The sequence below is a fragment of the Glycine max genome, chromosome 14 (genome assembly GCF_000004515.6).
Source record: "Glycine max cultivar Williams 82 chromosome 14, Glycine_max_v4.0, whole genome shotgun sequence".
Taxonomy (NCBI): Eukaryota; Viridiplantae; Streptophyta; class Magnoliopsida; order Fabales; family Fabaceae; genus Glycine; species Glycine max.
In genome coordinates, this window is record NC_038250.2 from 41,303,892 (window position 1) to 41,329,727 (window position 25,836).

The 25,836-nt window shown below is 35.1% G+C and overlaps 2 protein-coding genes and 1 pseudogene across 2 annotated transcripts; 1 reads left to right on the forward strand and 2 right to left on the reverse strand.

The window, feature by feature from the left end:
* The first annotated feature begins 3,793 nt into the window (after window positions 1-3,793).
* On the forward strand, window positions 3,794-9,103 carry LOC100785325 (uncharacterized; annotated as a pseudogene).
* An 890-nt stretch (window positions 9,104-9,993) lies between these two features.
* On the reverse strand, window positions 9,994-11,172 carry LOC100785861 (esterase; the record flags this gene model as incomplete). The annotated part of the gene is made up of 4 exons (XM_003544103.3): window positions 9,994-10,066; window positions 10,307-10,559; window positions 10,653-10,917; window positions 11,011-11,172. Coding segments are annotated over 4 exons (753 nt in total), but the record flags the coding sequence as incomplete, so codon positions are not given.
* Window positions 11,173-19,978: 8,806 nt separating this feature from the next.
* Window positions 19,979-23,650, reverse strand: LOC100786376 (nucleoside diphosphate kinase 2, chloroplastic). Its single transcript, XM_041009053.1, has 9 exons — window positions 23,403-23,650; window positions 23,247-23,303; window positions 23,001-23,087; window positions 21,660-21,740; window positions 21,473-21,585; window positions 21,256-21,340; window positions 21,119-21,173; window positions 20,208-20,362; window positions 19,979-20,083 (listed from the first exon to the last, which is right to left on the reverse strand). Exons 1-9 carry the CDS (start codon window positions 23,622-23,624, stop codon window positions 19,979-19,981), a joined length of 960 nt encoding a protein of 319 aa, XP_040864987.1. The 5' UTR covers window positions 23,625-23,650.
* Window positions 23,651-25,836: the final 2,186 nt, after the last annotated feature.

Consider the following 25,836-nt stretch of genomic DNA (forward strand, 5'->3'; position numbering starts at 1 on the left):
AGCAATAACAGAATTGATAATATCATAATAGAAAACTATCCTGTCAGACAAGATATTCCCCCTGTCCAATAAAATTCTGCCAGCTCAGTGCCCTGGGTCAGAGTTGGTTACGAAATCCTTCAAGTATTGGGGTCTAGTGGTTTTCCGTTTGATTCTCTGAGCAGTGCTTGTCCCCTCCTTGTCTAATTGCAATTTCCCTATTTCTGTGATGTGTGCTTGTGTCGGCTGATTCATAACATCCCTATGCCCATCCGAAAGCACCTTGTTCTCAAGGTGATAGTCTTCCTTCAGCTTGGCCCAAGGTTCCCATGAAGTGTCTTTAGGGAGTAGGCCCTTCCATTGAACCAGGACCATAAACTCGGGCCCATTGTCTGAAGTAACCCATTTTGTGTTAAGGATTACGAGAGGAGCAACAACAAGGTCATTATCCTTTGGCTGGGGAGGTAAGTCAACGACATGTGCAGTCAAATTGGGAGAGTGGTGGAAAGGTTTAAGGAGGGAGCAATGAAATATAGGGTGTATTCGAGAATCAGGGGGAAGTTTTAATTGTTAAGCAACTGGGCCAATTTTCTGTAAGACCTGGAATGGGCCGTAATAACATTTTGCCAATTTAGAGTTGGCTGATCCGATGATGGACATTTGACGGCGAGGGCGCAGTTTAACCAACACCCAATCTCCTTCTTGAAATTGAACTTCGCGTCTATTATTGTCAACAAACTTCTTCATGGTCTACTGCGCTTTAAGCAATTTTCTTCTTCAACACGTCAAAAACTTTGTCATGATTGATAAGGAAGTCATCCACAACGTCTATGTTAGAAGCTTCGACGAGGTACTGAGGAATGCTTGGAGGTTTCTTGCCAACGGTTACTTCATAGGGAGTGAGCCCTATTGCTAAGTGAACGGATGTGTTATACGACCACTCTGCCCACACGAGGAACTTGCCCCATGATGAAGGTCGTTGATGAATGAAGGACCTGAGGTATTGTTAGATGACCCTGTTCAGTACTTCGGTCTGTCCGTCCGATTGGGGGTGATACGCTGAGCTCATGCGGAGCTTCGTGCCTGAAAGTCTAAATAACTCTTGCCAAAAACAACTTACGAATAAGGGATCATGGTCCAATACCAAACTGTGTGGCATGCCATGGATTTTCCCCACGATATCCATAAAGAGGTGTGCTACGGTGGAAGCTATGTAGTTGGATTGAAGCATGTCGAAGTGGACCCCTTTTGAAAAATGGTCAACAACCACCAAGATGACCGTATGTCCTCGAAAAGCTGGTAGTCCTCCAATAAAGTCTAAGGACAGATCTTCCCAGGGTCGGGATGGCACCGGCAAAGGGCATAATAATCCTAGGCTCCTACGATGATTGTATTTGGCTTATTGGCATCGGAGGCACGCGAGCACGAAGCTACGAACATCTTCTTTAATTCCTAGCCAAGTGAAATTTTGGCCAATATGGGCGAGAGTTTTGGTGATTTCCATATGCCCTCCTATCGAAGTTGAATGAAATTCCTCCAATATTAATGGGATGAAGCTAAACCCCTATGGAAGCCAAATTCGATCCTGTTGGAGAATGAAGTCCTTGGTAACAACGTAATTCTGGTGAGCCTGGGGGTTGTTCTCGATGGTCCACTGGAATTCACGATAGTTAAGGTGGCGATGCAACTCTATTTTAAGGTCCTGGAAAAACACGAAATGGGGAACAATCAACATCAGTAATTGTCCCGCAGAAGCTTCGTGCACCTGTGATAAGGCATCAACAACGGAATTGGATTTCCCAGACCAGTATGGATGGAATAATCATAACCCAAAAGGCACGCCAAGTATACTTGTTGCTCTGGTGTTTGTATCACCTGCGACATGAGTTCTTTAAGGTTTCGGTGGTCGGTCAAAATGGTAAATGGATGGCCCAACAGGTACTGGCGCCACTTCTTAACGGCAACTGTAATCGCTGTAAGTTCTTGAACATAAGTGGATGAATGGAGGAGTTTGGAGCAAAAGGGTTTGTTGAAGAAGGCAATGGGGTGATTCTGTTGAGTGAGGATAGCCCCTATGCCTACGCCCGAAGCATCTGTTTCAACGACAAATGGCTAAGAAAAATCTGGTAGTCCTAGAACCGGTGCTTGACAAATTGCGTCTTTGAGAGTATCAAAAGCTTGTTGGGCCTTTGGTGACCACCAGAATTGATCCTTGAACAAGAGATGCATCAAAGGGGCCACGATGGATGCATATCCCTTGATAAAGCGGCGATAAAAACCAGATATCCGCATAGTGCCCGCATAGATCGAGAGATTGGCCACGTTTGAATTGCTTCAACTTTGGTGGGAACAGGTTTGACGCCATGCTGAGAGACTACATGACCCAAGTACTCAACTTGTTGTTGTGTAAAAGTGCACTTGTAGAATTTGAGGAAGAAGCGCCCTGCGAGTAATAGCTCAAAATCTTTTGCCAGATGATCAAGATGCTCTGCGAAGGATTTACTATAAATGAGAATATCATCGAAGAAGACGATTATGAACTTGCGTAGGTAAGACCCGAAGATGCTGCTCATAGTGGCTTGGAAGGATGATGGTGCGTTGCACAAGCCAAACAACATCACGCAAAATTCATAGTGGCCATGGTGAGTATGAAAACCCATTTTGCTTACATCTTCTTCCTTCATCAGGATTTGATGATATCCCTACAAGAGATGAAGCTTCAAGAACCAACATGCGCCCCCTAATTCATCTAATAACTCATCAATATTTGGGATAGGGAACCGGTCCTTGACTGTAATGGCATTCAAAGCTCTATAGTCTATGCAAAAATGCCAGGACCCATTGCGTTTTTTTGACTAATAAGCGGGTGAGGAGAATGGGCTAGTGCTAGGGCGAATGATACCAGTTTGAAGCATAGATTCTACCTGAACTTCAATCTCTTGTTTTTGGAAATAAGGGTAGCGATAAGGACGAATGTTAATGGGTTCTGAGGGGTAGTAAGTGAATGGCATGGTTGGTAGTGTGTGAAGGTGGAAGGGTTGTCGGTGTTTGGAACAGGGTCGAGAACTGGCGAAGTAAAGTGTCAATTTCTGGGTACTGGGTAGTATTAGTTTTGGTTGCAGGGAATTTTGAGTCAATTACCCGAATATGGAAGAAGGCACTGGCACTATCAGTTTGCACTATTCTGCGAAGCTGGGTTAGTGTGATGGCATGAGGATTAGTATCTAAGTTCCCTTTTAACTCAATAATTTTTCCATCATGAACAAATTTCATAGTAAGATCATTATAATATGTAAGAAAAGGGCCAAGGGATTTCAACCATTGAACGCCAAGGACCAAATCTACCCTACAAAGAGGTAAAACATGAAGATCAACTGTGAATGTCTGTCCTTGAATATGGATGGCAACGTTGGATCAAAGGTGGTGAAAAGCAATTTCGTTGCCATTGCCCACCACAACTCGAAGGGGATATGTGGGTTGAGCACTAAGGCCCAGAGAACGAACGAGGCACTCCTGCACTAAGTTGTGTGTGCTTCGACCATTGATGAGGATGACGACGTGCTGATGCGAAACCCGGCTCACTAGACGCAACGTCTTTGGAGATAAATGACCTGAAAGGGCATAAAAACTGATTTGGGCTTGGGTCGGGTCAGGCTTGAGTGGGGTTGAGGAATTGGGGTCGATATTTGGGTTGTCGCTTGAGGGTTCACTGTCATCATCAGGATCAGCGATGAGAAGAAAGATTCCAGAGGAGCACTTGTGCCCTCGAGTGAACTTCTCATCGCAGTTGAAACACAGTCCTTTCTCACGCCGCATGGTCATTTCCTCAGGAGATAAGCGTCAAATATGTGGTGGACGTGGCTTCGCAGGAGAGGGCAAAAGTGGTGGGGTTGGAGGTGGCGGTGTTAGAAGGGGTGAGATGGAAGGTGGTGCTTTGCCGTTGTTCACACATTCGACAAGTGTACCGAGTCGCGCAAGTAATAATAAAATGGTAAGAAACCGAGTATCGAACTCAAGAAACTTGTTTCATTTAGTGAAGTATCATTCAATGAGCAGACATTTGTATAAAGAACAGTAATTATGAATAAAAGCTATGTTGTTTTCTATTCTAATTTCTAACTACAAAATGTATGACCAAGTGTAAGTAAAATAGATAATTAAAAATGTTGGGTCCTCCTACTGAATTACTTGATGCAATTAAGGGTTTTTCTCTATTCAAAGGTGTTCATGTGTTACATGTTGAGGGCAATAACTCCAAACCACGATTCCTAGCATGAATGGACTAATCCTATTTAAACCTCATTCTTGGATGTCTCGTCGAACTTAGCTTAAATGAATTGCATTACGATTACAACATAATAAAACTAAATTACCGTACTCCGTGTCTAGACATACGATAACCTAGCCCGTTCTATCCAGTTCTAAGGATGCAATACATTTTCCAATGCTAAAGCTCCTAACTTTACATATAAATGGGTGATCAAGCCACAAGCATGCATAAATTAAGCACATATAGAAACATTGAACACATAAAAACAACTTTAAATAGATAGTTTAAGAATTTATATCAAGGTCTCAGTAGAATTTCCCAACAAAGGGTTTAGCCTTCCATCACAAGACAACACCTTTCGCCAACAAGAAGAGGGTTTTGAGAGAAAATTATAGATTACACAGTGGTAGGGATGTCTCCTCCACCTCTAGAAACCTAGAAATTACTCCTAAACCTAAGATCCTCTTGAAAGCTGAGGCTTTTGCTTCCTTGCTTTGTTTTTCGCACTCTCTGTGTGTCTCGCTACGCTTCGCCAAACCTTTTTTCTCCCCCCTTTGATTTTTCCAAATTCAGCCTTAAAAAAGGCTTTCTGTCCTCGAAGGCTCGCTTAGTGCCATTTTCGCGCTTAGCGCAAGTTAGTGAATATCCGCTGAGCAAGCTGGGCACGCTTAGCGCAGGAAGAGACAAACGCCTCGCTAAGCAAACTGATGACGCGCTGAGCGCGCAGATGCTTCTCAGATTCTCCTCTAGATTCTCCCAACTCACTAAGTGGGCTGAGTGTCTCGCTTAGCGTGTGATACTCGCTAAGCGTACAAGCCTCGCTTAGCGAGACACCAGCTGCAAGCTTTCACAAATTTCATCCTTTTTTTACCTGAAACTAAAGTTGAAACACGTTAAATTCACACTATTGGGCATTTCTACTGAACAAAATTAAACTAAACCTAAAATATGTACAAACCTACAAAAAGAACCATAAATTGGGGAAAAGATAAACATTTTATAAAACTTTTCTATACAAAAGTTAGTCGTAAATGATGACAAACAGCCGCGAAAGGCACGACGTTGTTCGGCAAGTTTCTCCTCCTAGAGTTGCGCGAGGACAACCGCCTGAACTAGTGTCAAGGGTTGGAGGGCCTGAACCTCCCTTTGAATATCTAGAGCCAACCCAGAGACAAAACAACTCAAGAGGAACAACGCCGGTAAGCCAATAATACGATTGGCGAGCATCTCAAACTAAGAAAGGTAATCACTCACTGAACCCTGCTGTGTCAATTTGAAGAGGGAACCAGTGGGGTCTTCATACTGGGAAGGGGAAAAGCGGGCTTTAAGGGCATGAAGGAGGCCTATCCAGGAGGAAATCTGGCCATTCTGGGTCAGCCATTGAAACCAGGCCAGTGCAGGGCCCTCCATGGCGAAGGAAGCAATAACAAGTCTTTCGGGTTCAGGGGTAATATGATACTCGAAGAATTGATTGATTTTGAAAGTCCATCCAGAGGGATCAGAACCATCAAAACAAGGAACTTCGAGCTTCATGCGAGGGAGGATGGGTGTTGTGTGAGGGGAATGAGGATTAGCCGAAGACGAAGAAGGTGAGGGGGGCTATTGTTGACTAGTCTCCAACACGGTGACACGTTGGATGATTTCGTCAAGCTTAGCGGTAACATGAAGTTGATTGGAGGCTAATTTGTCTATGGCTTCTTCCATGCGCTCCATATTGGTTTTGGATCAAGTGGCTTCAGCCATGGTTTGCACAACGTCAAGAGCTCAATGAAAGCACCAAGCTATTATGATTAAGGAAATATCCTAGTATTCGAGGTATAGGACCCTCCAGAAAACAAGATGAGAAAAGGAATTTTTATTTCTGCATGCATTTCTATTACATGATTTGGTCTTATATAGGCACCTAATGCTAAAGCTGTTTATTCTTTCCTCAGTAGGTCCTAATGACAATGCTAGCTAGCAATAACAGAATTGATAATATCATAACAGAAAGGTATCCTGGCAGATAAGATATTCCCCCTGTCCAATAAAATTCTGCCAGCTCAGCGCTCATGGTCAGAGTTGGTTACGAAATCCTTCAAGTATTGGGGTCTGGTGGTTTTCCTTTTGATTCTCTAAGTAGTGTTTGTCCCCTCCTTGTCTAATTGCAATTCCCCTGTTTATGTGTTGTGTGCTTGTGTTGGCTGATTCATAACATTCATCCACCTCCATCAACTTTTGTTCCTTTTCTTTAGAGTTTAGACAATCCAATAGACCCAAGAGTCTGTTCCCCCCCTCCTCTATTATGTATTGCAAATATCAATAATTAAATTGAAACAATTTTGCACTAGTCGATTCATGTGGTTAATGACAATTAAATTATGAATTTGAAGTTAACACAGTACTTCTATAATTTTATTTTTTTAATTTTACAAGTTGTTCTAAGATAACATTTCTTGCCTAGTAATATTTAAATGAAAAGGAGAAGTCAAAATTCCTAAAACTAGTTTATTTAAAAGCTCTTTTTTTGGAAATATTCTTTTGATTATTTTCCCTCTTTTTTTACATGAGTGGTTGATGAAAAATAATAATATTTTATTTTTAAGCACCTGTTTTTTACATAAGATATACTTCTTCTGAACAAACCTATTCCACCACGTATAAAGTCTCTAGTGGACAATTTCTTCCCGAAACCATATCTTCAAGTGAAGGAATCAGGTAAGAATCCCCATTGGAGATGGCCTAAGCAGGCTATATTATAAGGGGTCATTCTTATCACTGAAATGTGGGATTAAAGGGTTTATTTGATATGTGCCCAAATTGTTTGACAAAATGTCTCGTCCATTCTGCAAAATGTAACCATGGGATATGTTTAGATGAAGAATTTTTTGGATAGGGTTAACTTTTCAGTTTTAAATTTAAAAAGTTGTTAAGCGGGTCATAAAAATGAATTAGGTATTATTGAAAAGTTACATTGTGATCTCTCATCTTAGATAGTTCTCAAGGAAGGAAAATGTTAATAGAAAAGATTTCCCAATCCCTCTTGCCCTATTCGAACACATTGGTCCAAACATGCCTTGAAAGATTTCCCTAGCGATTTTAATTTGATAAAGAAACATTGTGGTATGAACTACCTAGGATTTTTGTTTTCTTAATTTCTTCCTATTGGTTATACTAAATGTTGTGGACTAAAGAAAAATATTGGTAATGACAGATCAACTAGTTCTTTCTAATGGGATGTAGGTCATTTTCCTACAATAGTCTCTTTCCATATCTTCTAAGGATTGCAAAGTCACATTGGCTACCACTCTCTCAAAGGTTAAGATTATTCTCATTTCTTTCATTATGCTTGTTTGGAGATTTATATTTTATTGAAATATAGGTTTAGATATTTTATCATTACAACAGCTGAATTGCCGCAACTCTGTCGCTCCTTCAGGTCAAAAGTATTTTATGATCCAGGTCCAAGTGTACCACAAAATCGTTGCAATAGTGGTTCTCTGGTGAATTTTCAGGGTAATCTTTTGGTTAGAAATTTTTTACTGCCTGTTGACTTGAACTAGTTATGGGTGTGTAATAATTAGAAGTACCCATTTGATATATTCATCATTCTGAATTTCTGATAGAGTAAAAGAATCCTGATTTACCTAATAACAGAAACCATTTCTTGATTTTTATGCACTAAATCTAATGCATCTATATATGTCCTTTAGGTTAGGAGGACATTGGAATGTATCCTTAATTATTCATTTCCATGTAAAATCTTAGTTCCATTGTCTTTTAACATGCTTTTCATTGGTGAAACATTTGTAGAAAATCATGAATGAAATTCTTGTCTTCTGTAAATATAGCAAATAAAAAAGGAAAAAGACATTCTTTTTCTTTCATTTCTCTACCCAATGATGTGATTTAATGTCAAAGTTCAAGATCCTACTTTATTTATTGCTTTGACCTTATGGCAATTGATTAAATTAAAACATAAAACTAAATCTTCAGGCAGCAGGCTTCTTTTGTATGCTTCATACATACAATTAATATTGGTTATATAGTATCAGTTCCTTTGAGCTAATGAATTGGATTTGCAGCTTTGAGATCATATGCACGTGATGCACGCAAAGGCTATAATCTCTTTGGCCGTGGAAGACCAGGGGATGAAGAGTTCAAGAAAACTTGGGCAAAGGAAATGGATGAAGATAACAACACTCTATGGACAGGAAGTGAGGATGAAAGTGATGAAGACACGGGTCCAAAGACCGATCTTGATAAGGAGATAAGAAAAGCAAGACTGGAAGCTAAAAAACATGCAGACTTGATTGATGCTGATGACAGCCATGAGTTAAGAAGTGTCTGGTCTGGCAGTGATGAGGAGAAGACACTATGGACTGGTGATGAAATGGATAGTGATGATGATATTCCTACAGAAGCTTACCCAAGTGAAAGTAGTGACCAATACATAGATAATTGTTTGAGTTTGATGAAATGCCCAAATACCGAACCATCTCAGATGTTGAAAGCTGAACAAGAACCTGAGGAGTTGCACCAGGAAAGCAAGCTAGGAAGATTGTTGTTGAGAATGCTTTAAAGAAATTAAAGAAGGGTCCAGATGGGAGATATACCAATGTATGGGAGGTTATGTGTGACTTAGATATTCTAATTGGAGCATTTGAAAATGTTGTTTCAGGACTTGAATATGCAGAGCTTAGACAAGGAGGGCCTAAACTAAATATTCAGTTTTTCAAGGACATACAAGCACGTATGAGAGATCCAAATTACAAGTTCTCACCTGAGTTAAAATTGAAACCAAAGAGTAAACTGGATTCAAGAAAGAAATGGCAAAAGGCTGAGTCCAGAAGGAGGAAAGCACGAAAGAGATAAAGATATAAATTGAAGCAGAAGTTAGGCTTATAATGTTTTTGTATCTTTGTACAGCACATGCTACTTAATCATTGAGAATCATAATTATAAATTGATAGGTCATTATTTTTTTCAAATGTTATGCCAAAATGTTGGGCTTATGGCTACCTTAAATGGGACTTTCCTTTTAGAACATAAATTCATCAATATTTGTATTTTTTTTATTGCGCATTAAAATTTTTTTTGTTATTCATAGTGTACAGCATGAAGAAGGAGATGGTTTTCTTTATTCATTTATTTATTTTTGTTACAAGGAGGGGCCTGGTTAACCAAGCACACTACAGGGAAAGGAAGCACCATCCTGAAACAGAAGATAATGACAACGAGGAGGTGAATCTAATGGATAAAGTCCTTGTCCTAGGTTTAGTGTACGCTAGAAGGTAGCATGAAATACATGCAGGTAACTTAATTTTAATACAACAAGCATAAAATTTGATTTACACTAAGAATCAAAGTGTTAATGTGGGATATGAGAAGAAAAGGAAATTAGTTGGTTCATTATGTTTATTATCACTTTACTAACCACTAAATAATATTAGTATATTATTAGTATTTTATGACCCAAATCCAACATTCAGTTTTCAATCTGTTGGAGAGTATGTGCTTTCAAAATCTTTTTGCAGATATTTATTTTCGTTTTTGCACACTAACCTATGTTATAATTTTATAAATTTTTAGTGTATAAAATTGCTAGCTTAAACTAAGTCATCACATGTTGAGAAAGCATGTGATGAGATAGGTAGACGAAAGGGTTTTTAAAATATTGGCTATTCGTTGCACTGGGTTGATTTTACCATCTTTTCTTGTAGTTATGATAAGACTTTAGTGGCAACAAATGCAAAAACCAAGTATTAATATCTTGACCATAAGTTTGAAAATTGGAACAAATTGTTGCAAGAAAGTCCCAGAAAAGGTTGCCCAACTCTGGTTGTAAGCAAGATATGTAAATTAACTCTGTTCATTTGTAAGAAAGATATATGGGGATTATGTTACAAAATTTAGAACATACTAATAATGAAAAAAAGTTGGATCAATTTTATTTACTAGCTCGCATAATGCAAGGGTTTTACATATAATACAAGCAAATAAATGTAAGCAACTAAAGCTCTCAACTTTCCAATATAAATTGTAGCATACATATATAAGCAACTAAACAAACCTCACGACTTGTGACATGCCATATTCAAGGGAAGGGGTGGATCAGAGAAAGCTCCTGTAGAAATTTGACTAAAGATGAACTTGTTAGCTGCCTCAGTGTAGTGGATCCCATCCCATACCACTCTAACAGATGGTCTTGTAGAAGAACCCACAAAAATTCTACTTCCATTGACCTCTATAGTTTCTGCACATCCAACATCATTATTGTAGTTATACTTCCCTCCAAAGCCACAACAAGCTACAAGGGGGTCCCTAAATCCTGTACATGAATGAAACACTCAACCAGTAATAAACATTGAAGGCAAGTTCGTCAACAAAATTTGGAGAATGGGATCATTGTAATTGGGCTCACCATATTTCCTTGGGTTGCTGAAAAGAGAGTACTTAACAGAGTAGATATTTACATATATGATTGCAGCCAAAGGAAGATCTTTGCGAAGTAGAACCACAACTTCCTTTAACTTGTGGTTGAAATACTGAGCCACTTCATTATATGGCTTTGCAAAATCATAAGCATCCGTTTCAGCTGACCGAAAATTGGCCAAAATTAAAGGGAGGCAGCTAATGGGTCCTGTGTTGTGTATCCAAAATGATCTTGCTCCCGAAATATATATATCCTTGATGACCAGTATAATGAATTTAGAATAATAATTAATAAATTAACTACACAATAAAAAATAAAAAAATAAAACCTAAGAAGGGTATTGGACTATCGTAACATTTTTTGAGAAACTATTGATTATATCAGGTACAGAAGCATTGACTTGTACAATCAAGTTTCCAAAAAAGCCAGCAGTAAGATCATTTTGATCAATATCAAACGTGTAGAAAGCATTAGTAAAATACTCTTGTTTGGGCATCAAGATTGCAAATTATAAGTGTATAAGAATAACTAGCCTTAGTTTTTCTACTGTAGTTAGTTAACTGTTAGCCTTAGTTGAAAGTTATAACTGAATCTCAGCATCTTAAAGGTGCCCTTCATTCTGGACTTATTCTGTATCCTGCCTCTCTTAATAACCATCTTTCTCTTAAAGGCTTTTGTGACTATGACTGGGCTTCATCTACATCTAGTGTAACTGTCTTTGGTTGGTCCTAACCTGTTGGACATTTTAGTGTAATTGATCTCTTTATTATGTTAAAATAAGAGTGCACGCTTGTTTTAATGTAATAACGAGATGCTCGGTTTAGACAAATTTTGGAAGTTACATGGAAGTAAAATTTTGGAAGTTACATGGAAGTTATTTTTCAAGAAAAGACAGTTTTTTAAAAAGATAAACTTCCATCAACCGCCAACTGTTTTTTTTTTTAAGGATAAAACTTCCATAACTTCCATCAACCGCCAAAAACCACCTGTTCTTTGATTATAAATAATCATCCTGGTTCAGAAAGCATGAGATGTGAAAAACATACAAGACCAAAACAAAACTCTTGAATTATAATCTTCTAATTTTATCCGATTGAACAATTTTGGTTGAACCCCGAAATTTGATTCAATCTGAAAGTGTTTATACACGACTTCAGATTTATCCAGGATTATCTCGATTTTCAAATTAACCAACAAAAGATTGAATCAAATTTTTTCGAGATGACGAATGATAGTTCGAAGATGACAAGCAAGTTTGCGAAGTTGGACAAGTTTGAAGGGCAGGATTTCAGAAGATGACAGAAGAAGATGCACTTTCTCTTGACAACATTGAAGGTGGTGTATGTGCTGAGTACACCGATGCCGGTGTTTATGGAAGACGAAACTCTGGATCAAACAAGGAAGCGTTCGAAATGGGAGAACGACGATTACATTTGTCGTGGACACATTCTGAACGGTATGTCTGACTCTCTCTTTGATATTTATCAAAATGTTGAGTCTGCTAAGGAATTATGGGACTCTCTTGAATCCAAGTATATGACAAAAGATGCCTCAAGTAACAAATTCTTAGTTAGTAATTTCTTTAATTACAAAATGATTGATTCGAGGCCTGTTATGGAACAATATAATGAACTGCTGCAGATTTTGGGTCAGTTTACTCAACATGATTTGAAAATGGATGAATCCATTGCAGTTTCATCTATAATTGATAAACTGCCTTCTTCTTGGAAAGACTTCAAGCATACCTTGAAACATAAGAAGGAAGAGTTGACTCTGGTTCAAATCGGTAGTCATTTCATGATTAAGGAGTCGCTGAGGGCTCAGGAAATTGACAAAGTCAATGATAAAAACGTAGCAGGTTCCTCTTTCATTAATATGGTAGAGGAAAGTGGAACAGTTAAGCAAAATTACAATGCTAAAGGTAACAAACGAAAATTTCAAGGAAATAAGAACAAAGGTCCAAACAAACAGACAAAATTGTCATGTTGGAAGTGTGGGAAACCTGGTCATTTAAAGAGGGATTGCCGGGTGTTCAAAGGAAAGAACAAGGCTGGTCCAAGTGGGTCTAATGATCCTGAAAAGCAACAAGGTCAGATTGTAATGAATAATTTTAATTCGAATACGAATTCAAATTATGTATCACTAATATCTGATGCATTCTATGTGCAGGATGATGACGTTGCTTGGTGGTTTGATTCGGGAGCAATAAGCCATGTGTGCAAAGATCGTCGTTGGTTCAAGGAATTTAGACCAATCGATGATGGCTCTATTGTGAAGATGGGCAATGTTGCAACTGAACCAATCCTAGGATTAGGTTGTGTGAATTTAGTTTTTACTTCCGGAAAAAGTTTGTATTTGGATAATGTCTTATTTGTACCTGGTATTCGTAAGAACTTATTGTCTGGTATGGTTTTAAATAATTGTGGTTTTAAGCAAGTACTTGAAAGTGACAAGTACATCTTGTCAAGACAAGGTTCGTTTGTTGGATTTGGTTATCGTTGTAATGGAATGTTTAAATTGAACATTGATGTTCCTTTTGTTCATGAATCTGTTTGTATGGCCTCGTGTAGTTCTATAATTAATATGACAAAATCAGAAATTTGGCATGCTAGATTAGGACATGTTTATTACAAAAGATTAAAAGATATGTCAAAAACAAGTATGATTCCTCCTTTTGATATGAACATTGAAAAATGCAAAACTTGCATGTTGACCAAGACCACTAGGAAACCTTTTAAGGATGTTAAAAGTGAGACTAAAGTCTCAGACCTTAATCATAGTGATTTGTGTGATTTGCATGCTACTCCATCATTAGGTCATAAAAAATATCTTGTTACTTTTATTGATGATGCATCAAGGTATTGTTATGTATATTTATTAAATACAAAAGATGAAGCTCTTGATAAATTTAAAATTTATAAGAAAGAGGTAGAACTTCATCAAAATGGGCTAATCAAAACTCTTCGTACGGATAGGGGAGGTGAGTATTATGATCCGGTTTATTTTCAATCTACTGGAATAATACATCAAACTACAACTCCCTATACACCACAACAGAATGGTGTAGCCGAAAGGAAGAATAGAACCTTGAAAGAAATGGTGAATTCCATGTTATCCTATTCGGGTTTAAGTGAAGGATTTTGGGGTGAGGCTATGTTGACAGCCTGTTACTTGTTGAACCGAATTCCTAACAAAAGGAATAAGGTTACCCCATATGAACATTGGCACAAAAAGACACCAAATTTGAGTTATCTCAAAATTTGGGGATGTAGGGCTGTGAGAACTCAGCATAATTTGACCGATCATTTAACCAAAGGGTTAAGTAGAGATCTCGTGAAAAGGTCGGCTGTGGGATTAGGATTAAAGTCCATCCGAAATCTCTTATGTTAAGATACCCAATTCCCATCTAATATGACATTAGGTGCTGAATTCAATGTGGAAAGCTTAACATGTAGAGATTGGAACACATCATCGAAAGTATCCCAAAAGGTATGTGTTCGGTTCTGCAAGTTAAGGAGGTTGAAGTATAACTTCTCAATGGTTCTTTTGAAAAATTGCATTTGCAGGTGCAAGAAAGAAAAGGACTACCTATATAAGCATGAAGTTTAGCCGCTTCAAGAAGCTGGGACTTGGCTTTGATATGCTTATGAAGGATAGGGACACAGGCTAGTAAACTAGTGTCGAGCAAGAGTAATGTTATAAACTATTGTGCAGATTATCTTCATGTATTCATTATGAATAGAAAGGGTTCAATCCTTAGTGACACCCTGATATTCGAATATTTGAAACGTGTAATTTGCTAAGATGAAATTCAATCGTCACGATATTTCATCTATGTAGTAGTTTGTTGTATGTTATGACTTTGGTGATTTGATCGGTAATTACACTAAAATGGGGGAGGTTTGTTGGACATTTTAGTGTAATTGGTCTCTTTATTATGTTAAAATAAGAGTGCACGCTTGTTTTAATGTAATAACGAGATGCTCGATTTAGGCAAATTTTGGAAGTTACATGGAAGTTATTTTTCAAAAAAAGACAGTTTTTTAAAAAGATAAACTTCCATCAACCGCCAACTGCTTTTTTTAAAGGATAAAACTTCCATAACTTCCATCAACCGCCAAAAACCATCTGTTATTTGATTATAAATAATCATTCTGGTTCAGAAAGCATGAGATGTGAAAAACATACAAGACCAAAACAAAACTCTTGAATTATAATCTTCTGATTTTATCTGATTGAACAATTTTGGTTGAACCCCGAAATTTGATTCAATCTGAAAGTGTTTATACACGACTTCAGATTTATCCATGATTATCTCGATTTTCAAATTAACCAACAAATTAACCAACATAACCTTGTGTCTTGGTGGTCTACAAAGCAAAAGGTGGTTTCTAGGTCCAGTAATGAAGCAGAATATAGAAGTTTAGTTGCTGCCACAGCTGATATTCTCTGAATTTAGACTCCTCTCCAGGAACTTGTAGTCCCTCATTCTACACCTATCATGCTGTGTGACAATTCCAGTGCAGTCCAGCTAGCTCATAATCCAGTTCTCCATGCTAGAACTAAACATATGGAGTTAGATGTGTCTTTTGTCCGAGAACAGGTTCTTACTAACCAGCTGGTGGTTCAGCATATACCTGGCACAGACCAATGGGCACATTTACTTACCAAGCCTGTCTTCTACTAGGTTCACATATTTGAGCTCTAAACTCAATGTAGCTGAGCTATACCTTTGGTTTCTCAGTTACATTAGTGTTAAACAATACTTGGATATTTAGAATTTAAGGGGGCTCTAAAGATATGTCGGTAGTGACCTAAAGATAGAATAAACTAAGTATTTTTACTTCTATCTTAAGTTATTTAATTAGTATTCTCTTAAGTTTATCTTGATACACTTAGTGAGACAAGTGTTTTTTTGAAAAACCTTTATGAAACATTATTTTATTAAACATTGAATGTCACTCTCTTATTTTCATCAAAACTATTTTTATTCATTGGATGACACTATCTATAACTTGGTTTTTACATATCTACTTAAGAAAAATATGTTTTTCAAAAATGATTTCTTTTTTATCTAACACATTATTTATCCCTTCCGATGATGTGATATCTATTATTTCAAAAGAATTATTCAAAACTGAATAAAATATTTCTTATGTCCAAGGCTTAAAAGTTTTGATGTGAAAATAACTATTTCCTAAATAATGCAACATCACATAATGTTTAGCATCTAGTCCATATAATTTTAAAATACTTAGAGTCATTCTTGAAATTTGTATTCCCATTTGACGATTCTGAAACTTCAAGTTCAATGACATTGTGAGCAGATCCTTCGCAATGCACGGTTTTGAGACAATTCAAAGCCCCAAAAAGTGTGAAAGGTAGATCCAATGTTGATATCATCCTATGAAATTATCTAACAACAAAAGTATGATTTACAGTATTGTTTAATATTGATAAAAAAAAATTAGTATGATAAAATATGCGATTGCAAAGGAATTAATTTAAATGCCATTTTTGATCAATTCTTGAGAAAAACTTTTGAACCATGGATTGTGAATCGAGTTGCTATCACGAACCCTCCTTTATCAATGTTAAAAGAATTCGTCAAATTCGATAAAATAAAAACTTATATTAAAACACAAAATGAAAGTTCAATTGAATAAATTTGATAAAAATCTTCTATTTGCTTCTAAAAAATACTATAAAAAACGCCTTGTGTGACTATATGAATGTTGCTATAAGGGATTTTCCGATAACCGCGCCCGTGGGTGTATAATACAACCTTTATAGGCAAGCTTTATGTAGCAAGTATAATAATCTATATTTTTTATTTATAAAGTTTTCTTTTAATAACTCGTAATATATTTTCAGATTTTTTTATATATTTTGAATCAATCAAATTTTTAATACATCACATCTTTTGATTCGTGTAATATTTTAAACGTACATGTTCTTTAAACATATTCTTTCTAAAAAGCACATAACCTTTAAACGTAGGATTAACGTAATATGTGCTAATTAACGTTCCATAATAAATGTTAATAAATTCAAATTGGCATAATCATTTGTGTATAAAATTGATGATAATTTTGATATATTGAAACGGTCAATTATAATAAACATTTGTGTATAAATTTTTTTACCTGTTAAACTCAATTATAAATTAAATTAAGTAAAATTCAAATTAGTTTGCGATTTTAGTTTTCTCAATACTAGTATGCAAGCCCGTATAATGCACGGGGAAATAATAATAATAATAATAATAATAATCAATCTTTTTGACATAATATATCTTTTATTAATATGAAAATTTTAAATTTATTTATTTTAATACTTATTATAAAAAATAACTATGAGTCTTAATATTAGTGGAATTGAATTAAAAAAGTATATTAATAAAATTAATGCACGGGGAAATAACAATAATAATAATCAATCTTTTTGACATAATATATCTTTTATTAATATGAAAATTTTAAATGTATTTATTTTAATACTTATTATAAAAAAGAACTATGAGTCTTAATATTAGTGAAATTGAATTAAAAAAAGTATATTAATAAAATTAAGTATGACTATTATTTTTTAAATTGGTGATGTTTATTTTAATATTGCAGTGTTATTCATATTTTTAAAATACATGTATATAAATATATAATTCATATGATAATTTTATGAATATGATTTTATATTGTGTAGATTAAATTGTTATTAAGGATAATAATGGGATAAGATGGGCTAAAGTAGTAGACTCTCATCATTTTCCGTTGAATGAAAATACACATCGTGTTTGTCTTGTACCTACACAAAATATCCTTTAGGCAAGTATCAATGAATTTTATAAAAATATATGTAAGTATATTCACTGATATCAATTAATGTTTGCTAAAATAAAAATTTTAAAACAAAAAGGAAAATAAATTAAATCAAAAAAATTAAATTTGAAATGTATTTATACGAAAAAAAAATACTTTTTTGTTGATTTTTTTTAACATATATATTTATACTAAAAATTTAAATGATTTTGAATTATTTATATTTATACTAATAATAAATTAGAGTAACTTACTTTAAATATAATTTAAATTATTTAATTAATTCCAAATTATGGATACTCACAAGTCCATGTACCTTACTACCTATCCATGCCCTCTTGATAAGCAAATAGAGGGAAAATAATTTACTTTAAATTATCTATTTTCAACCATGGTAAATTTTACCTATGGATATAATTTTTTTTTTTCATCCCTAATTCTTATACTTATGATCCAAAAGTTAGCTTAAGAAAAATAAGGTTTTATCAAGGATTTCATAGTTTTATTAGATCCTTGTTTGAAAGTGAGAGTGAGGTTTCCACGGCTTCTTTTTAGGTAGTCCTAACCTTTGGTAAAAAAAAATTGGCTTAACCAGGTTTAGAGTCATGTATTCTCTTAAAAAATTTTTTTTTTGACAATTATGTATTAATAATAAAAAATTGATAGTTAATATTTTGAATAACTTGATATTATATTATAATTGTATTTAAAATATATATATATATATATATATATATATATATATATATATATATATATATATATATATATATATATATATATATATATATATAAAATAGACCTTAATTTAAGTTTTATACTATATAGTTTTACTATATGATGTTAAGATTCATATACGTTAGAATGTCGGGTTTGCTCGAACTTGTCCTAAATATTTAAAGTCTTGATTGGGTTAAGTTTGAGTTTAGATAAATGTTCAAAATTTCAACTTAGATAGGGGCCAACATAAACTCATCCCAACTTGTCCCTATTCATCCATACTTTGTTAATCATTAAATATTAAAAATTTGACACTCTTTCTTGACTTAATTCTAAACAACGCAACACACAAGATCATGAGTGAAAATAACCTTTGAAAGATTAAGTAGAACTCAATATAAGAAATTATCCTCCATGATTTTTATTATCTTAATTAATATTTTTTTATCACTGTCTTAATTAATTTAAATCACAATATATCAGTCCTAATTACCATAATTAAAAATATTCATGTATTTCATAATTAAAATATCCTTAATTGGTGTTTTCTTGATTTTAGTTACTTTTGTCTACATTTTATTTGTTATGAAAACAATGTCGTTATTAGATTATTCTCACTTCCTTAAAATATTAGTATAGTTCCGATCTCAATTTTCCAGTAAACATGCTTCTATCTATTTTTTTTTAGAAAAGTATCTTTTTAGTAAACTTCAACCGTAACAACAAATTCAAAAAATAAGTATCTATTACAATTAGTTATCATGCAATCAAGTAAATTTATATTTTTTTAGTGCAAGCAATTTAACATTTGTAGATCCAATCAAATTTATAAGAACATCCTTATCATTCAATAAAGATAAATATGACAAAAATTACTTTTTTTTCTAAAATTTTATTTGTCAATACAATAGTCAAAACATCTTACTCAAATTATATATTATATATAAATTTAAAAGCTAACTACTAAATGATAACAAAATAACTACTAAATTAAAATAACAACAAAATATGAAAAATACCAAAAACGTTAATCAATCTTTACTAATTTTAGTCAAATTTTAATTAACTTAAGCAATGAAAAAAATAATATACAGTTAACACTCACTACTAGAAATTATACTTTCAAAGTCGATTAAAATACATATTTTATGATGATTCCCAACCATCCTAAAAACGGTTGTTGTAGAAGGTGTAAAATTTATAAAGACGGTATGATAACTGTCGTTGTATACCACACTTTCTACGACGGTTGGAGTTAAACCGTCGTAATATATCACAGCAAACTATGCCAGTCTTTTGACTGTTTGAGGACAGGACTTTCAACAACGGTTGTGGTATAACCGTCTTAGAAAGATTCCCCTACTACGCCGGTTAAAAACTTGATTGTCTTAATATATCCGTTTTGCAACTTGACTTTCTACGACGGTTGTTATATAACCGTCGTAATATGTTTAACAGACTAAGACGGTTATATAACAACCATCATAGTATTTAAATTTTTTTTTGGAGATCGCTTTCTACGACGGATTTAATATAACCGGCGTACAAACTTCATCATATTAAGATGGTTATACTATAACCATCGTAGTATTTAGTAAATTTTTTTTTTTGCATTTTTTATGGAATTTTTTTGCTTTTTTTTATCCTAAATCATTAACAACATCGATAGGAACCAAAACTATCATTTTCAACATAAATAAAATCATTTAACTACAACCTCTAATCATCATCATCATTAACTCCAGTTCAATCTGTATCCCAGCAAGAAACTTTCACTCAGTTAATGAACAGAAGAGGAGAAAGAGCATCATTAACTAACCGCATTTCAAGTGTTGGAGTGTGAAAGAGCTCAAAGTTCAAGATAACAGCAGAAGATTTTCCCTGTGGATAAAAATAATCATTAGCAAAGATATTTGTGACCTAGAAGAAGAAGAAGAAAAACAAAAAAAGGTAGAAGTGTATGGTTTATATATAAAATAACAGAGAGAGAGAGAGTAGAAGTGACCTCGTATCTGCCATAAGATACATAAAATGAGATCATGATAGCAAGAATTACATCCTGCCTTGCATATCTAATCCGGAATGACGGCGTTGAAAAACTATTGTCTTTATCATCAATCATCAAAACTTCACATAAATTGTCGGCACCCACTTCAGGAGCTGCACCTCAAAGGAAAGACAAATTCAAACATTTTAATCAATCTAAGAAGAAAGCAAGACGGCAAATTAACCGGGCAAAAAAATAAATGCTCTGCATATTCAGCATGCTAGTGCTAATGTCTCACGAAAATCAAACAATAAGGCAATTCAAAATTGTGGGCATAAAGATTTTGAGAACATATCCCAATCAAGGCTAATATGGGTTGAAAACAGAGGCAGTTTGGTCTGCATTGAGCAACCTTTTGGTTGACAAATTGGTTTGATTCAGACCCATGAACCATCCTAATCTCCGAAACATATGTAGTGTATTATAGTGCTAGCAGACAAAGAAATACTCTGAATGAATGGCCAAATAAAATTTCAAAACTGAATTAAAGGAGGAAAATAATTGAAACCACAACCTGTCCATCGTTTAACACCCTAGTGCTATGACCAATGTTTTTTAATCCCTATCGTTCTCATGATGAAACAATTTTTTGAAGAGAGTTAAATTATTTATTCTATATTTTTTCATCATATTTATATATTTTTTGAAGAAAAAAACAATTTCCCTGGCTTAAATTCCACTCTGTTTATTATAATTCATTATTTAGTAGTGATTTCCGGGTATACATTGTAAGTGGATTGAAGTGACAAATAGAAAGAAAAATATGATATTAGATGTATGATAAAACGAAAAAGAGATAAAATTAAATGAGATAAAGAGAAAAATGGGTATATTAAAATAATCATTGATTATTATTTATATTTTATTACAAGTATTCACAGTCACTTTCTTCACAATATAGTCTGCCCAAGAGGTGGGGTTCCACTATCAAGAAATTGAAGAGTGTAGGACAATGAAAGGAAATAAATAAATAGATAATAAAAGAAGGAAAATTGATAGTACATACTTGGCAAGTTCTCAGGATAGCATAAGAGGCCTTACCTATTTCATGCTTGCCATTCTCAGGATTGTCACTGCCATGAACAACATTCCTGGCAAGTTCAACATAAAATCATGTCAATCCTAAATCTTAACACATATGTTGTGAAGCCTATCTTGATTATTGACTAAGTGAAGGCACTCAAAAGTGAAAGTCAGCTGCAAAAGATTAAAAAAGTTGTTACCTTCGTGTCTGAACAGCAAGGTCTCCTCTTATTGTGCCTGGTTCAGCTTGAAGAGGATATGTAGCACCTATAAGTTTACGGGCCGATGCGACTACCCCAACACCCTCCCAAGCCTTGCAAACATAGCATCATATCAAACATTGCAAAAATGCAGATGAAATTGGAATTCTATTGGAGCGAGTTATACCATACACATAACAGGACCTGAAGTAATATAGTCAATTAGCTTGGGGAAGAATAACTTTTGTTTTAGATCCTTGTAATGCTCCTAGAACCATAAACAGTCACAATAAGCCTAATAAATATAATAATCACATTAAAAAAACACAAAAGAATCAACATTACTGCAAACACAAGATGTAAGTCCACATTATATGGTTTAGTAATCACTTCATGCAACTACAATGAAATCAAATAGCATATGTTAACAATTATTAGACAAGTTATTTTTTTAATGTTCTATTGAAATCGTATACACAATGATTCTAACATACCTTTCAGATGATATAATAGTTAGAATATATCATAACACCTTCTGTGTATCTTGAAACGCCTTAAAAGATCTTTTTAACATATTGTATATTCTCATTGTTTTTCCTTGTTTATTTAGGGAAAAATAATCTGCTTTATCGTATCATTAATATAAATAGTCCACTGAGTTAATATTTTGTATTGATATCATTATATATCCTATTAATTTAATAGATTATTATTAGGAGGCTCCTTTCTCTATCTTCCTTCTTCCCTACCTAAAACCCATAATCAGGCCATGGTATCCACCTTGAAGAGAGTTTCATTTCTCAAGTTTATGAGTCTCATTAAATAGTTATTCAACCCCACAAAACCCATATATTTTTTTTCTTCTCACTTTTATCACTCTGTTCCAGCTACATTTCGAACTGTATAATTTTTTTCCAGCCCTGCTCTTACCACAGATTGACATCGTTTGAACCTGTCTAACAACATGTTGGCTCTGTTCCAACCTGTCCTTTTGCAGATTAGCTCTAAATAAAATATGGTTTGGCTCTTCTCCCATTGTGTGTCCTAATGAAGGTGCCTCTCCTGGTATGCACCTTTACAAGAGCACATCTCCCATTGTGTGCACTGCTGCACTTAAGTTATTTTTATGTTAATTTGTAACAAGCTTAAGTTTATAGAGGGAGTGCTACCATTGTATCCTCTGTGCATCTTGAACATCTTAGAAGATCTTCAGAACATATTTTCGAATCAATTAGTTTTCTAACCAAGGAAAGAATCAATCTTTTCATCATATTTCCTTATTTAATTAAGGTTAATTGTATTCTTAGTTCGAATAGGAGTATCGATTGAGTTAATAATTTGTATCATATGATATCACTATCATTATTGTACTCCATATCAATTTGATAGAATATTATTGGGAGCCTTCTATCTCTCTCTTTTCCTCCTTTCGTACCTGAACCCCATAATAATCCCAACAGTAAGAAAAACCATTGCACTCAACATATGACATACATACACACAAGCAAGTATTACAGCGACTACAAACCTCAACTAATTCCTTTGAGCACTCGAAGAGCTTCAAGCCGGTTAACTTAAACCCCTTCTTCTCAAACCTAGAAATAATTTCTCCCACCTAAAGTTTTCAGCACAGGTAGCCAGCCATAAGTAACCATTATTCAAAAAACAATGAGCTAAAGATCGGCATAATAAAAACAGATAAACATCTCTTATAACTTGAATTATTATTTTGTTCTCTATTCCTAAAACCAGAAGAACAAATTAGGAAACTTACGAGGCCACGTTGCACGCCGTCGGGCTTGACCATTATGTAAGTCTGGTCAACTTGTTCCTGCGCATTAGAATTAGAATTAGAATAATTAACAATCACAACAACGCTTTTCATAAATCAGACTTAAGAAAATTGAAATAGTTGAAAGAGAGAGGAAACCAAAGAAGCAATTAAGTGGGGAAGGAAAATGGCGGGTTTGAAGGAGGTTCTGGCGCGGAGGGTTTTAGCATTGGCATAGGGAGGAGGGTGATATAAGAAAAGATGGGATTGTGAAGGAAATGCTGTTAGGTGTTGATGAGTAGAGCGAAATAGAGGGAGAGTAGACTTGGGTGAGCGTGGAAGAAAGGATGTGACCCAAAAACTTCCACACACAGCTTCCATCTCTGTCTGCGGCTGTGAGAGAAAACTACGGATAAGAACAACCAAAATTCCTAGCCCGTGAATCATTTGCAGCACCAAATTCAAAGCCCCACCGCTTTCCTTCACCATGCAATGCAGCTGTAGAATGCTATTCACCACAAGAACCTCTTTTTCCCTCACTTTTATGTCCTCTGGTTTCAGATTTTCCAAATTCTTCTCCACCACCGAGAACTCCAAGTTGATGCCCAAATTTTTTGCATAAATGGAGAGTTCTTCTCCAATGGTTTGAAGCCTCTCACAGAGCCCCACCCCCGTGATCCACAGGTGACGAACACATTCGCCGGCTGCGCGGCTACACATGCAACCACTTTTGATGCCTTGCAACCTAATAACAAGAAACAACAACCTAGGGTTTGAGATACACAACGTGGGTGAGGTTCAGGGTCAGGTTCAGGGACACAATGTGGGTGAGGTTGAGGGACATGCACAATGTAAAAAGCTTGAGGAACAAATGTGGGTGAGGTTCGGAGAAAATGGCTGAGGAACAAATGAAAGTGCCTGAGACAATGGCTGAGGGATTGCAGGTGCGTCGCGGGTTTAGCCTAATTTTAATATTTGTAATACTACGACGGTCGTAGCTCGAAACCCGTCGTTGTCTTCACTGTACTTAATTACAATAATGCCACTTACGACATTCTGAGACGGTTATTTATAACCGCCTTAGAATGTACGACGTGAAAACTAAATTTTCCCCCTAATTACAAAATTGCCACCGCACCTTCTTCTACATCGTTTACGTAGAACCGTCGTAGATATTGTGACTTAAAAAACTACTTTTCTAGTAGTGACTAATTCATTCAAATGTATAACTTAATAGTATATTATTGATATTATGATATAAAATAATAATATTGTACAACTTCAATAGCACAAAAAAGCATATTATATCTCATCCTATGTATTATCTTGATTAGGTTAAGAATATAATAGATAATTGTTTAGGTTAAGAATTTATGTTCATCTCGTACTTCAAGATCAAACATATGTTACAAAATACTGAGAAGTGCAAAACATCAAGATATTATTAAACTATTATATCTTTGTTGATTCATTCCTTGCAATTGTCAGATGAATGACCGTTCCTTCATTCGAATCATGATCTTGTGCAAAATTAAGTCAAACTACATCAATATAAAACTCAAATTTGTTGACTTTTCCAATCACTTTATGCTGCCATTGATTTCTTCATTCACCCACCAAGACACAATTGGAATGCCTTTGACGGTATAGCAAACTGCATTCCAAAGTTGCAAAATAAACCTTAGGAAAATATTGGGATGGTAAGGTTGATGTGCATCAGCACCAAATTTAATTTACTTGAAATAATAAAGTTTAACCTACCTTTTCAAACCCTCCAATTGACACAGATTTGAACTAATAGAAAAAGACTAATAGAAATGATACTATCCTTAGAATTGTTATAATGTATCATTACCAATACACCTCTTTAATTTACCAAATGTTAGCAATAGCACAATTACCCAAACCAGCTACAGCAAGGATAGCGACATCATCGAGCAAGGGAGGCCCAAAAGGAATACAGCAAGACCCAATTATATGAAGGATTTCAGTACCTAGTGCTAGGATAGAAAATAACATAATTTGTTAGAAAGGATTCTGTTATACAATTTTGTTAGTGTTTTGTGCTTTCTGTTAGTGTTTTGCTTTCTATTGTACACTACTAGACAAATACATACTTGTATAAATAAGATGAATGAGAATCAAATGGGGAAGCAAGAAATTCATCAATAATCAATACTTTATGGAGGAATACCTTGCCTTTGAATTCAAGGTTTTCTAGTACCAATTCCTAGCATTTGGTCCGACTTGTAATGGCCGACCATGCCACCCGCAAGACCACTATTAACCATCTTGAGGATGCTATATTGCGGCTCACTATCCACCATGATTTCCTTTCCAAAAAACACAGTGACCTCGCCCACAAAGTAGATACAATCCTTGACTATTTGGATCAGCTTACCCACCTGCAACCTTCCCCTTCTCCTTCACCTTCCCCAACCAGACACCAAGTGAAACTCGAAATCTCAAGGTTCAATGGTCACGACCCTTTGGGTTGGATTTTCAAAGCTTCACAATTCTTCAATTATTAAGAGACACCAAACGAGGAACGTATCACTCTCGCATCATTTTACATGGACAGGACGACATTGAT

Excerpts from the sequence above, each read along its gene's own strand:
- LOC100786376 (XM_041009053.1), bottom strand. The coding sequence starts at position 23,624 with ATGGAAGCTGTGTGTGGAAGTTTTTGGGTCACATCCTTTCTTCCACGC. Across the intron at positions 21,741-23,000 it reads GCTCAAAGGAATTAGTTGAG|GAGCATTACAAGGATCTAAA; the intron begins GTTTGTAGTCGC and ends TTATGGTTCTAG. Across the intron at positions 21,586-21,659 it reads CAGGTCCTGTTATGTGTATG|GCTTGGGAGGGTGTTGGGGT; the intron begins GTATAACTCGCT and ends TATGTTTGCAAG.